The following is a 15,323-nucleotide window of genomic DNA, read 5'->3' as shown; positions in this document are numbered from 1 at the left end:
GGGATTGATGGGCTAGAATTAGCAAGTCCAAAGGGTGAGTGTGAAGGGGATGGTGGAGGACTTGAGGAACTTATCCCACATGCCCTCATTCCCTCTTGTGGAGGAAGGGTATATATATAAGAGTGAGTCTAGTATATATCATAGGACTAAGGCTTGGGTCTGGGCTTGGGCCCCTGATTCCAATTCAAAATTTTCGTAGAACACACTCACACCTCACGCTTTTTTTTTTTGGGGTCTCCGCACACGATTTCGGTGACCTTTTTTGGCCACACACACAAAAATTTTGGCCTACTCTCCTCACTAACCTAACCTTCTCTCTTCTACAACTAACTATTCTGCTAACTAAGCTTATCTACTTTGCTAATTACTAACTGATAGTGAATAGTGAATCTACATACTTTTCTAACTGTTTACTCATTCACTAGCTAACACACTAACTATGCAAATAAATTAAAAACTGTGTAAACAGACATTGGCAGAAACCAAGCTATCTATTAACCGTGTAAAAAACTGTGCAAGCAGCCATTGATAGAAAACACTCTGTCACTACTAACACATTAACTACTAACTGTGCAAGCAGGCATTGACAAAAAACAGAGATTATGCACGAAAAAACTTGCAGCAATTAACTTCTTCTTCTTCCTCTTCCTTCCTAACTCAAAGACTCACAGAAGAAGCACAGAGTGCCTCTTGAGCTTAGTGCAAGGCAATTCCCCGGCAAAGGTGCCAAAAATGTGGGCGTCTGTCACACGTGTCAATGCAAAGGAACTTGCCAATACACTGTGTGCGAGCCACAAATGGATCCAAGCACGCAACTAGCCTAAACTAGTAAACTAAAAGAGGGTGATGGTGTGTCACTCATCGCTCTACGCTTGCTGTCGTGGAGGATTCCTCGCCGAGAAGAAGGAGCCACCATTGTGCCGCGCTCAATCGCTTTGCCACCGTCGTGCCGTCATCGCAATGCCTGATCGCACACTCTCTCTCTCTCTCTCACGCATACACACACACACACACACAAAGAGGTGAAGAAGAAGAAGATGGAGATGGAGCAAGAGCACTCTTCAATTGCACAAATGAAAGAATGAGTGAATTTTAGGTTTAGTTGACTTTTATATAAGATCGCCCCATTCACACTTGGGCACTCATGCTTAGCCAACTAATTCCTTGAATTTTTGAGTTAGAGTGCACCTCTCATCGGCGATCACTCTTACCCTTTTCCTATTGGACCGACAAGCCCGGTACTTGACTCTACCAAATAAATAATACGGTGTCCATCTTAGGTGATAGGAATGTGCGTGAGGGTTAACATTGGGCTTCAAAGCTACAGAAAGTGGTCTCACTTTCTACCACCGGAAGCAGAATATGTAGCAATGACGGAGGCAAGCAAAGAGATTCTGTGGCTTCACATATTCTTGGAGGAGCTTGGATACAAGAAAGACAATTGTGTCTTGTACAATGACAGTCAAAGAGCCATTCATCTTGCAAAGAATTCAACCTTTCACTCAAGGACAAAGCACATTGAGGTGAGATATCACTTCATACGCATTCTTTTGGAAGAGGGACAACTAAAGCTAGGAAAGGTGCACACAAGTGAAAATCCTGCAGACATGTTTACCAAGGTAGTCAACAATAATGGAAAGCAGTCACATGTTTGGTATGGAGATCCGTCTCCAAGTGGGAGATTGTTAAGTATGGAGCTTGATTTACCCCTTGTAATTTTTTGTATTAAAAATGTATATTTGTAAGGCCCCCGCTATGAGGAGAAGCCATCATGCATGAAGAAGAATCACTCATCGAAAAACCAAAAGTTCACAGAATATTCCCTTTGTCGAAATATTATGGCCAGACAGCGGCGACAAAGTGGACGAAAAACGGCCGGCCAGTTGGCCGGTAGTCAATGGCCAGTGGTCAAAAGTCAATGGCCAAAGTCAATGGACGATGGCCCATTTCAAGGTGGACTTGTCTTCTCAAGGGCGGCCAGACATGGGTGCATTGGAGAGTCCAACTTGGACTTGTCTACACAAGGGCGGCTAAACACGGCTGCCTCTCATGAGAGAAAGCAACACTTTTGGCCTATAAAAGGAGGCCTCTTCTACACAGAAAATGCATTGTGAAGTTGATGCAACAAGGTGGGTGTGAGGTGGTGAGAGTGAAGCAAGGTGGGAGCTCTATTAAGGGTATAATGCCTTTGTAACCTACTTCTTGTTTGAAGTACCAAAGCCATTGAGTGACTGCTTTCTCGTGGACATAGCACACATTGGGTGAACCACGTTTATTGTATGCTCTCTCTCTCTCTCTCTCTCTCTCTCTCTCTAGTCTCTTGTGTGTGAAAAATTGTCTCTCTCCATTAAGTAAGCTACTCTATTATCTACTTAGCTACATCCTATTTCCTAACAACTGGTATCAGAGCAAGGTTTGCTCGTAGCTAAGTATCTCAAGGAAAGGATTCCTTGAATTGAGTGGGAGTAATGGCGGAGGAAGGGAAGCTCAAGATCAAGAAATTAAACGGCAAGAACTACCAACATTGGAATAATTTTGTTTGAATGAGATTTTGAAAGATCTCACTCAACATGTTGAGTTGTAAAAGCATTTACTTCTATTGTTGTAATCATTTAAGCAATAATTTTGTAATCATTCAATGTAATCAACTCGAATATTTATTGCTTTGTGTCTTTTTCATCCATATATGATAATTGTATACAATATGTGACATGTAACATAAAAGTGATAGACATCACAACAACAAAACCAAGGGGATTACAAGTACATTATACCAAAAGTGAATTGCAGGTACATTGTACCAAAAGTGATTTTAAACAATGTTGTCACAATAAAACACCGCAACCATGTCATCAACTTCTTCCATGTTTGAACATTCTGAAGCCATCTCCCACTTTGACTCATTGTCACTTTGAGTTGCAACAACAAAACTGCCTCATGCGTTTTCTTTATACTAAAAAAATGTTTTGTCGCTCTCATCGCAATGTTGGTTGGACCAAGCAACAATCCTATATTACAAAACACATATACTAGAGCCTCGCCTCATTTTGGTTGTAGTCTATTTCTCTTTTTAGTGTGTAGGAAGTTAAATGCATACCAATTTCTCTCGCAACTACCACTTGAAGCAGTAATATATAATACTCTCATAGCTGCATGTTGCAATTCTATCTTTTCTCCACCATATTCTTTCCACCACATAGGCGTGCTAACTTTTTTGATGCCGTCAATGTGCCAAGGATCACCATACATATTAACCCTATTTGCATAGTCAACACATTGGTGAAATGCATCTTTTCTCCCTTCACGCCCTAAGAGCTGCATGCACACAGTCTTGAAACCATGCATCACTTCAGAATTGGAGGATTGTTCATGGAGTTGAAAATTTGGATCCAAAGCAAATGCTGCACTATGTAATAGTGTGTGCATTTGTGCCCATTTAGATTTTGCACATGAAACCAAAAAAGTTTTGTATCTTCTAGTGTAGACTTGAAATTCCTTAGGCTTTTCAATGGATTTTGACATATACCAAATATACCTTCCCAAACACAAAGAAAACTTTATCCACCAAGTGCAGCAAATCAACAAAGGGTTTAGTAGCATTGACAATCTTTTCCACATTTCTCCAAAACACTAAAAAATTGACTAGCTGATGAACCCTTAATGTTGTAGCTTGGTAGCTCTGCAATATTTGCTAAGCCATGCATCCCATCGCTTGTTGGTAACTGTCTCCACCAATGCATGCCGAACTTCTTTTAGTGTTGACAACACATAATATGCAGTAGCAAACCTAGTTGCACAAAAGATTTTAATGTCTTGTTAGACGAATTTGTTTTGAATAAGGCACATAAAAAGTGATGCTCTCTAAAGCATTTTACTATTGTGTTTAATTCTAGCAAAGTGGCCTTTATTTTTTCAACTTTGCCAATTTCTTTCAAAAGCAAATTGATAGCTCTTACATTCCTTGGCCTTCCAGCGTTTGAAAAGGAACACTCATAAACCATTGAAAAAAAGGGGATTGCTTTTTTATTTCAAAGACGTGTCAATGGCTTCTAAGAATACTGAACGTCAAGGACAAATCAACATCACATTGATTAAAGTCTTCTTTTGACAATTGGTCCATCCATAAAAAGCTATAGTACACCCAAAGGTAGGAACGTATTCCAACTTGCACGTTTACGCGTACTTTCTACCTCATCTTTAAATTTTTCAACATATTCTATGCGCATTTTGATATAATCTAGCATCACAAATCCGTTTTTGGTGGAGCTCATCGATGCATCTTTGAAGATAGGGTTGTGGACTACATTAAATGGAATACCACATGCGAGATATACTTGCATCCACTCCAAATGCAGCATGTATAACCACTGTTTATCAAAAGCTTGAGTGAGTGTTTGATCCGTAGATTTCCCTCTTCCAATACTATCTGTACAATTTCTCTTTGAATTAAATGCATGACTAGATGAACCTGTTTTGAAGGATGTTGTACCATGCAATTCATATGGGAACAAAGATTAGGAAAAATTTTCTCCCTATTTTCAGTGCACTTTGGATCCTTCTCCTCATTTACAATAGGTCTTCATCCATTGGATATGTTATTCCCAGAGTATGACCGCCTTTGGATGACCCTTTATTTTTACTCTTAGGGATAGCCTTTACCTGCATCATCCGGAAATGTTTCATAGATGTCTCATGGAGGTAAACTACAAGGCCTGACATTGCCTGGCACTTTGAAAAAATGCTCTTTGATCCTAGAGTAAAGAGACTGCAAAGTCCAAGTCTAGATCTTATTATCAAGGTGGTACAAGGTGTTTGTCATAAGAACCCTGATGTATGATGAGCTGATGCTACATGGTCACAAGGAGATCATGCAATGAAAGCAGAGAGGGACAAGCAATGTTGCTAGTTTCCATTGCCCAAAATATGTAATGGAATCAAAGCAGTGCAAAGTTTGAGTTCATCCACGTCATATTAGATTCAAAACCATGGGCTCAAGCAATAGTGAAGAAGTATATATTGAAATGGATTGTGTAATGGCAAGCAATGCATATAACTCAATGTATGTAGAGGAAGTTGATGTTTTCTACAAACAATGGTCTTGTATAGGATGCCTACTCATTGTGTTAGAAAGTGCTTTGGTGTGGTGGGCAGAAAAAATTGTGAACACTCTTGATTATTGTGCTGCAAGTTTGGTTGCACATGCTTTTGGTAAAAAATATCCTATAAAGAAAAAACCAGCACAAAGGGTATAGTCTTGCAATCATGATGTGGAGCACACAAAGACAACAAAAAAGCAAGTGAAGGAGGCACCTATCGTCCCTATGTTGTGGCCTTTTTTAAGGGGGACAAATATCTCTAGAGAAAAGTTTTCTAGTCTTACAATGGTGTGATTTAAAGTTCTTAGTATCGCTACACTAGATTCCAAGGAAAACAGGGTTATGTCGTAATGTGGGAAAGGAGCTTCAAGTAGTAGGCAACAAAAGTGGAGGCATGGTATTTCAAAATAAGCACAAAAAAGAATTGAGGTAGTTGATGAGATGACTACAAATTTTCTAGAGGAAGTCTCTATTAGCAACGGCCAACACCCCCACCAATTATGCACGAAGCAAAGGATGTGCACCATCATATTTCATATTTGTATTGTACAGAGTCAAGGGTGGTAGGCTCACATCCAATATGTCTAGGAATGGGCAAAATCACACTTCTTAACAAGTAAAAGGTTATTAAAGTTTTTGGACTTGCTCCAAGGTTTATGGCCTCAAGAAGTGCAAGCTATGTCCTTGCCTCTTTTGACAATATAGACAAGCAAATGCATGGTTAGAAGAAGCAGGAGAACCTAAAGCCGGAGGGGAGAAATTAAAAAGTGGAATGTTGGTTGAAGCGGCCAAAATTGATCCTTGTAATATTTCCCATGTTCTTCCTTGTTTCTCTCTAGTGGGAAGCCATTGTAAAAACCTATCACTTATAGATAGCCTATTGCACACATCTTTTTGTACGACTATAGAAATAACAAAATTTTCTAATACTTTTTTGGCTTCTTGTGATCTTGTCCTATGCCAAACTTGTCTGTAAAACTTCAAGCAAGCTATTAGCCTTTTTAGATCCTCCACCATGTTTAGTGTACTTGAAAAAATTGGTTCATGTTTGGTAGTGGGACTTCTCCATACCTTGATCAATAGACCAAACTAACAAGCTTCCATATTTCTTTCTAAACCAAGAAGTATGATTGTAGATGATATGTACTCATTTAGCCAATGATGCAAGAGTGTTGAAGTAAATTAAATTAACAAAATCATAATTATCAACTATTACCATATAGTGTGTGAAGTGCTATGAGCTCCAAGAAATTGTCATGGCTTTCTTAAGTTTGTTGAGGTCTTTCTTGAACTTGGAGAGGTCACTCTTTCCCCAATGACTTTGATCGTAGTAAGAGAAGACTGCATCCAAGGCTTCCAACACTTCTACCTTCTGATTCCTTACTCTACCATTAACTTCATGTTCCTTCACATCATTATGTAGGGCCTTCAATTGGTTGTACTAGACTTTGGATGGACTTATTCTACTCAATTTTGCATCAAATCCCAGTAAGGCCCTTGCCTTCACCTCACCAATAGAGCCCTTTTGAGGACATTGTTTCCACCAAATGACCTCTTGGGATCTGTCTCAATCACCATATCCAACCCAACCATGAAGCCCACTATCAGATAATACTCTTTAATGCTTTCTATGGTAGCTCCTCGGTTGATAAGTTTGATACAATTATTTTTCCATGTAATCTTTTTCTATTGTTTCGATTCTAACCAATATTCTTGATTCTTTGTGGTTTTTCTAAATAGAAACTTTCAACAAAAATGAAAAATCGATCTACAGTTTGATATATATTGGGAAAGAGCACCACACTTTGTTCCAAGTAATGCTTCATTTTGATGCTAATAGGATGATGCTAATGATAGATAGAATGATGATGACTTCTAAGCTCATTACCAGATCCACCTTTATGGAGAGGACTTGTAATGATGAATGAGGTGATACTATCTATTGGAAGATTTTGAGGTAATAAGGTATAATTAAATCCAAATTCTCTCTTAATTTGAGGTAATAAGGTATAATTAAATCCAAATGTTCTCTTACTTTTTGCATTTAATATACTGACAACAAATTCAAACTGATTTGTGTGTTGATTATTATGCAGGAATCACTTACTACTCAGATTATATATTAATGGGTCACGAGTGGAATTTCTATCAACAATTGGTTGGTTATTACCATTTTCCTAGCAATTGATGAGCAAACATGGCTAGGATATGTTTTTGTGAGAGAGGTGGACAATACAAACCCTTAAATGCAGTGTCTTCAGTTGGATTTGATTACAACAAATGATTACTAAAATTATATACAATAAATGATTTTCCTCAACAATTGGAACAAAATGTATGCAACATTGGACCATGGATGTTCCACGTGTAAGCTTCATGCTTTTTTTGTGGATATTTGCCATTCTATTTTTGGCTACCTCTTATTCAAGGATTATAATTGAAATGGCAGTTACAATAAATTTTATTGACGGATATAAAAGAATTTATTGTGCAATTTAAGTGTCGTGATGGGTAAAGGTTTTTCTTTTTTAGAGATCATATGGCTTTGCTTTGCTTTTACTGATAGATTTTGGACAATTTCTCTTCTTTTTTGCTACCTTCACGGCCCCTTTACTGGAGTCTCACTCACCATATATGTGGATTTTCTATGTGGAAAAAATGTGTATAGCACCACCAGTGGTAGCACAGTTGTACCAAAATGATCACAAATAAGCGTCAAACATACCCACTCGATTCAAACCAAATGATGTATGCAATGAGAAGTGATATGTTTACTTTTGATGCTTTCTTTCATTTTATATTAATTTGTATGTATTGTGAGGTATGGCCTATCTTTGATTTCTTTTTGCCATTGCAGGCGGCCACTTCACCAAAGGCGGAGGGAGTCTCACTTGTTAGGATTAAAATCCATGGCAACACATAACATTTTTGGCTACTGTATGCCATTTTTGTCAAAGTCGAGAATATCAGTCGTTAGGATTTAAATCCATGGCAACACATAACTTTTTGGCTACTGCATGTCATTTTTGTCAAAGTCGAAAATGCAAAAGTGTAGAGCTAGGGAGATAATGCATGAGAGAGAGAGAGAGAGAGAGAGAGAGAGAGAGAGAGAGAGAGAGAGAGAGAGAGAGAGAGAGAGAGAGAGAGAGAGAGAGAGAGAGCTAAACCAACCAACTATGCAATGCATTAGTGATTATACAAGGGAGCTTTGGGTTGCTTTTATACTACCTAAAGTAATTTTCTCTACTTAGAATCTTGTAAAATAAATACTTAAAAGACAAATAATGAAGTAGAGGATCACATTGGGATATCCATAAACATTTAGCACCCTCTTTGCAGCTCATAGTGGACATATGTGGGAAGACCAAGTAATGAAGAAGCTACCATGAACACTTTCATAGCGGCAACTGGATAAATATTTGCAATTACCAACCTATCTTGAATAGAATGCCATCTTGAGCACCACTTATCTCATAGAAAATTGAATTGTAAACCACATTGCATCCATGAATTCTTATTTGTGAATTATGAAGGCATCACATTTAAACTTCCAAGACAATGAACTTTGGAACACATCCTGTAATCCGGCCATGGGTGACACCCATGGATTGTGCAATCATCCATAGTGTTTGTTTATGCTAAAGAGTACAAGTTCAAATCACTTTTCATAGCCGATAGATGAACTTGCTTCACCTTAGGGTTTAACAATTGTGAGGCCATAGGGTTTAAAAATTGCCGTTGTGGCACTCTTCCCTGGCACAAAATCGTGCATTCGAACCCCCTTTGGGGGTAGCATTGGAAGAAGATCTGAAGATCCTCATGCAAAGCAAACGCCACATTGACACAATCGATGAAGCATTTTAAGACTGAGGCAAGTTAGAGACCCCCCGCCATTAAGTGTGACTAAGTACAAGCCAAGCTCAAAGTTAGTTCACTAGAGCCCTAGGCAATAGGAATTTTAAAAAGCTCTATCAAATGCATTCAAAGATCAAGTCACAAGCTTCACCAACAAAACCAAAACCGCAACATTTCAGGACGCTACTATAGAGCATAGCCCATTCGAGGAGATGCTATGAGATGGACCTGCATTTCAAAACATGGTGTGAAACATGCTTCAAAACATGGTGTGAAACGTGCTTCAAAACACTGACCCATTAGATCTCCTATCCCCAACAACGTTTCAAATGTAGTCAAAGACCAAGCCACCAGCTTCACCGACAAACAAGCTATAGCCACAATGTTTCAGGATGCTACTGTAGAGCACAACTCGTTTGATTCATAGGAGATGCCATGAGATGGACCCCGAAGCAACCTGCATTTCAAAACGTGGTCTAAAACATGCTTCAAAACACTAGCCCATTGGATCTCCTATCCCCAACAACATTTTGATTGTAGTCAAAGACCAAGCCACCAGCTTCATCGACAAAGCCACATCCACAACGTTTCAGGATGCTACTATAGAGCACAACCCATTTGATCCATAGAATATGCCGTGAGATGGACTCCCAAGCAACTTGCATTTTACAATGTGGTTCGGAACGTGCTTCATGAGATGGACCTCCAAGCAACCCGCATTTCAAAACGTGGTCCAAAACGTCCTTCAAAATGTTGGCTTATTGGATCTCCTATTCCCAACAACGTTTTGAATCAATGTTAAGATCAATCCGTCCAAGTCCACTGAGGTGACGGAGTTTTAGAATGAAACTAGAAGAAAGCAATGAAGAAAAAAAATGTGTTTTCTAGACCTCATCTTGCTCCTCTAAAGCTTCTAAAACTGCTACCCAAGGATGTGATGCTTTGGGGGATGTTGGGGGGGGAGAGAGAGAGAGAGAGAGAGAGAGAGAGAGAGAGAGAGAGAGAGAGAGAGAGAGAGAGAGAGAGAGATCTTCTTGAACCAATCAACTCAGCAATAAATTAGTGATCATACAAGGGGGCTTTGGGTTGCTTTATACTACAACAATTTTAAGCCTTAAATGTTATGGCAAAACATAGTGCCAATTTGTAGCATGTCGCTGACACCTCATCTCTATACAAGAATCTAACTTGGGACTAAAGATATCAGAGAATATAATAACCAAGACCTTACAAAAGAACTTCCTTTTGAGTGATGAAAGATTTATCCATGTTAATTAAGGATTATATAGTGTCAATTAAAAATTTATCCATGTTAATTAAAGACCCAAATGTACATCTTGCAAGTTAAACAAATTTATCCATGTTAATTAAAGATTACAGTACAATGTATAAACTTTATTTTTCTCACCAATTATAACATCTGCATAACCAAATGTACATCTCGCGAGTTAAAACACACTTATTGTGGTTATCTTTTAAAAATTTTTGCAAACCCTAACATGTGGGTGTCCTCATTGTACATGAATAATATGTAGTCAGTACTACATGAGGTAATGATGGTCAGTCGGATTTGGGTTTATAGATAGTTTTGGGTTGATGATATGTATGCTTATACTGACAAAGAGGTTTGATAGTGCTCAAAGAGGTTATGGACATCACCTAATTAAGACAAAGTTAAGCATATAGCTGAAGATTGCATTGCATCAAGTTTCCACACTAAAAGCATGTGTGATTTCAAGATCATGCTTGGTAGCTCCGTTCTCTACATCACCATCGGCACCACAGACCTTTTGTCCTCCTTTACCAAGATGGATTCCTTGTTTAATTTTGTCCTTTTGATCCTCGGGGTGTATTCCACCATAATATTTAGCATAAATTATTAGTTGGCAAGCACCTAGAAAAGCTCCAGAGCCATTTGAAATCTACAAAGTACAACATTGATTTAGTATCAAAACGAATTCTTGATGTAGTAAATGTATATAGCGCGACTCAAAACGGAGGGGATTCTCTTAAGGGTGACCGTATGGTATCACCGTGTAAGGGGGGTTATAAGAGCGAGGAAAGGTGGACTCTACAAAGAATGGTTTCAAAAGGTAGGTGCACAAATCTTGCAAGACACAAAAATAGGTCTATAAAATGCTATGGTGGATTGAGGGCATCATAAAAAATTAGAGAACTTCTTGATGCAAGAAAAATTATGAGATAGGTCCAATAAAGGTGTATTGGTGAGGTGGTATAAATAAGGATTTTTGTGTATAAATTGATTTAATTCTAGATTTGGGTACGTTGTACAAGAAGGCTAACAAGATGAGCTTACCAAGAGAAATTTATCAAGGCCTATGCAAGCATAGGTACTCCATATAAGTCCATTGAGAAAATAAGTAAAAGAGAGAGAAAAAGGCATGTATTTGACACTCTTTGCTTGTATCACCTTTCTCTGTATATAAAAAACACAAAAAAATTTATATCATTAACCTTCCGGCCAATTTTTCAAAAAAATGTGTTTCTTTACTTAAAAAGAGTCCCATTTTCATTGAAAACATCTACAATGTTTAGCAAAAAGATAGTCTTGCATACCATGATCGTGAGCGGCGATGCGTACATGGCAACGTTCACAACCACACAAAGGATCCCAACTATTATTATTCTTTTACTGCGGCTCGCCATCACCATTGTTAACACCACAATAAGTGCCACTAATGACAATACCGCTCCAAGCAATATTAGCATTTTTTTCTGAAAAAAAATCAAGTACATTATTATGTACATTGAATTTTAACTGTCGAAAACTAGGTGTATATCTTTCTCAGATCCAACATTGGTAGTTGTTTATTTGCTTAAACATAAAAAAAACTTGTTTTAGTTGCTATCTAAATCGAGTTTAGGCTAGTAATTTTAGTTGAACAAGGAGAATTATATGATAGATTTAAATATACATTGAGAAGAATCATGGATTTGTATATTTGGTGTTTTGCTATCAATTAGCCTTAAATAATCAATTAAAAGATGCAATGTATTTTACACTCAAATCATGTAAGCTTTGTACACTCACCCTTTCTTTGGAGTTGGCATAGAAGAGAAAGGTGGCAATGTAAACAATTTCGAGGACGCAACCAACCCCGTTTATGGTGGCCACAAGTATAGCATTTGGTTGTACAGCTATCGGCAAGCCATAATAGACCCATAGTAGGGAGTTGAACAACATCACCACATATGGCACTCCAGAGAATTCCCTCGTCGACTTCCATTTCACCACTTTCCTAAATGTAGGCCTAAAATATTACATGTAACACAATGATCAATGGCTTACATTTTAGACTAGTGGGTTGTGCAAACTTTTACCAATTATGTTTAGTATCAACTACAAGAATATATTACAATGTACACAATCAAAAGCATAAAATAAAAGTAAATTCCCTTAGCTATCCTCTCTATGTTTGTTAATTATTTTCATAATTTGCATGCATAGTGTGTGTGTGTGTAACCAAGGTACAAGCATTAAACATGTGTCATGTCATGAGTGCTTTATACAAAACATGATGAGCATTATTTAAAAGGGAGAAGGGTCATAAACTTACACTGGGGAGAGGAAAAGGAAGAAGGATATCACATTTCCTGCAAAACAATAAAAGAAACAGTTGTTTAAGAAATATGTTGTTTCTTGCATGGTGGATCATGTGCATTGTTTCTTTCTGTGCAAAATGATGATGGGCACCAGAGAGTGCCGAACAGATGGGTAGATACCAATGATTCCGATGGCGGTACGAGCAATGGCAGCAGCGGGACTAAGTGCCATATTGTTGACGCAGAATTAAACGGAGGTCGGAGTCTGCGGGCAGGCCGTGTTTAGGGCAAACTAATCAATAATGAATTGAATGTTAGTCAGCAGGGTTAATGGTGCTGCAGCCGCGCGTGTGGAAGCAGATGCCGGGGGGCGGGGTGGTGGTGAAGGTGTGTGAGAGCTCTACTCTTCTTGGCATCTGGAAGGCTTTCCATGCAGGATGTGGAAGTAAGAATTAGGAAGGACGCTGGTAGAGAGAGAGAGAGAGAGAGAGAGAGAGAGAGAGAGAGAGAGAGAGAGAGAGAGAGAACAATCCCATGCAACCATGTTCTACCTACTACTTGTGATTATCACAAGCTGTATACGGGTTGGCCGACATGAGAGAGAGAGAGAGAGAGAGAGAGAGAGAGAGAGAGAGTGCATGGCAAAATATCAACTTCCCATAACAGTGAAGACGTACTGTATAGGAGGATATTGTACCTCCTGGGCTTCGACTAGAAGGCGCCCGTGCATACTGTAAGCGCGCTACAATACACATGAGAGAGAGAGAGAGAGAGAGAGAGAGAGGTAGCAACAATTCTAAGAGATCCCAAAGATTCATGCCACGAGTTTTGAGCTAAAGACGTGCTGTGAGAGAGAGATACGTTGGTCGTTTGCTTGCGAATATAGATAGCATCTCTTTGATGTTGCCCACTACTCTAATGTCAAAATGACCATGTAACGATTGAGCACAATGCTTACGTTGTGGGAGCGGATGCCTCTACTTTTAATTTATCCTTCGTTTTTTTTATGGTAGGAGTGGATACACCCATACTCACATACCTTAGTCTCCTTGCATTATTAAAAATCATACTCACATACCTTAGTCTCCTTGCATTATTAAAAATCCTACTGGGTCTTCTTTATAAAAAAACCAATTCATTTAAGCGCGATTGTAGAGATGACCTCATCCCCCCCCCCCCCCCCCCCCCCCCCCCCCCTCTTCCCTATTTTGAGCTCCATTCTCATCATAGCCCACTTCATAGCTTTCATTCAATAGAGAAGGTGTTGGGTCGCATAGACAGATGCTGAGCAGTGGGTACACATGGACCTCAAGAAAGGCAGGCACGAGCAAGGAAGAGAGTGGCTGCATAACTTTCATTCGATAGAGAAGGTGTTGGTCACATAGATCGATGTTTATAGTGGGCAACAACATGCAGAAGGCCAAGAGAGGTGAGCTATAACCAATAAAGAGGGTGATTTTGAATGACTGTGATTTTGGAAGAGATTCCTTAGATGACAATTGGTCGGACGTAGAAGCATGCCTTGAGAGAGAGAGAGAGAGAGAGAGAGAGAGAGAGAGAGAAAGGTCCTATTGTGCTCTTGTGGTTGTTGCATCGGCTCTTTGTGCTCCTGCTAGCTCCACCCTTGCAGTTGCTCAGCCCCTTACCCCTCACTAGCATGCCCTTACTTCTGCCTTGGCCCTTTGCGATTTTGCTAATCCCGCCTAGAACTCTTGTTGCCTTCAGCCAGTGTTCCCACTTGAGCCACTTGTATATACCCACATCACCCTTTGCTATTGCGCCCCTTTTGGCCGTGCTAGTAACCACTAAGATCACTTCACGTGTGCTCATGGAGACACGATGTGTGTGTGTGTGTGTGTGTGTGTGTGTGAGAGAGAGAGAGAGGTGAAAACCAAAGCTTATGGTTTATATAAACTCTCTTCTAAAGAAGGAGCCTTTAGTTTTTGGCACTACCTACTTTCATAAAATATCAAAATAACAAACTCCTCAAGTGTGTGTTGGAGTGATGGAGTTTTCTGGACTATGTGTAACCAAATTTCATTTTTTATTTACTTAAATGAATTTTCTCTTTGGAGTAGGGGGTATCACCTAAGAGAAATCCAAAAAAACCTTGGGAATCAAGCAAGGTCCCTTTTGAAGGGAATGGAAGCTGTCGGCTGACGCAACAAGCAGTTTAGAGGGGGAAGTTCAAGGGAAATATGATCAGGTGCAGGCAAGCGACGAGTATACGAGCACAATCAGGGTGGAGATTGAGGGTGATGGACAGAGGAGTAGAGGACATGCAAAGGTTGTGTGGGTATTTTCTTTTTGCCTTGAGTTGCTTCAAAGAGCACCTGAACGAGATAGCTCGAGTGGTTATGGAAGTGATTTGGGAGGTCGTTTCCCTGACGGTTTAGCCTTGAACCCTGTCATCCCTTTTGAAAGAATAGCATATTAGGAGTAGAGGACATGCAAAGGTTGTGTGGGTATTTTCTTTTTGCCTTGAGTTGCTTCAAAGAGCACCTGAACGAGATAGCTCGAGTGGTTATGGAAGTGATTTGGGAGGTCGTTTCCCTGACGGTTTAGCCTTGAACCCTGTCATCCCTTTTGAAAGAATAGCATATTCCTAAGGGGAATGATGGAAAATCTCAAGGAATCTCTGTAAGGTTTCCAGTTTTTGAAACCTTATAAATTGTACAAAGCTTGATCAAATTAACTTGGTTGTTAAGAAAACACTATAGAATGATCCATTTATGGAGAATATTGGTATTTTTGGAACCATAACCAGAGCTTTACTATGGTTATAATTTTTCAGAATAGAATTCCGAT

The 15,323-nt window shown here is 39.2% G+C and overlaps 1 protein-coding gene across 1 annotated transcript; it reads right to left on the bottom strand.

The window, feature by feature from the left end:
* Positions 1-10,397: 10,397 nt before the first annotated feature.
* LOC147430798 (bidirectional sugar transporter SWEET5-like) lies at positions 10,398-12,932 on the bottom strand. The gene is made up of 6 exons (XM_086494451.1): positions 12,696-12,932; positions 12,530-12,566; positions 12,004-12,223; positions 11,529-11,687; positions 11,269-11,388; positions 10,398-10,873 (listed from the first exon to the last, which is right to left on the bottom strand). Exons 1-6 carry the CDS (start codon positions 12,745-12,747, stop codon positions 10,655-10,657), a joined length of 807 nt encoding a protein of 268 aa, XP_086350577.1. The 5' UTR covers positions 12,748-12,932; the 3' UTR covers positions 10,398-10,654.
* Positions 12,933-15,323: the final 2,391 nt, after the last annotated feature.

Source organism: Adiantum capillus-veneris, chromosome 21 (genome assembly GCF_014529385.1).
Source record: "Adiantum capillus-veneris isolate H3 chromosome 21, ASM1452938v2, whole genome shotgun sequence".
NCBI classification, from domain to species: Eukaryota; Viridiplantae; Streptophyta; class Polypodiopsida; order Polypodiales; family Pteridaceae; genus Adiantum; species Adiantum capillus-veneris.
Note: the sequence above shows the minus strand (reverse complement) of the source record. Positions and strands in the feature narration are given on the sequence as shown.

Excerpts from the sequence above, each read along its gene's own strand:
- LOC147430798 (XM_086494451.1), bottom strand. The coding sequence starts at position 12,747 with ATGGCACTTAGTCCCGCTGCTGCCATTGCTCGTACCGCCATCGGAATC. Across the intron at positions 12,224-12,529 it reads TTCCTTTTCCTCTCCCCAGT|GCCTACATTTAGGAAAGTGG; the intron begins GTAAGTTTATGA and ends GTAATATTTTAG. Across the intron at positions 11,389-11,528 it reads CATCGCCGCTCACGATCATG|AGAAAGGTGATACAAGCAAA; the intron begins GTATGCAAGACT and ends TTTTATATACAG.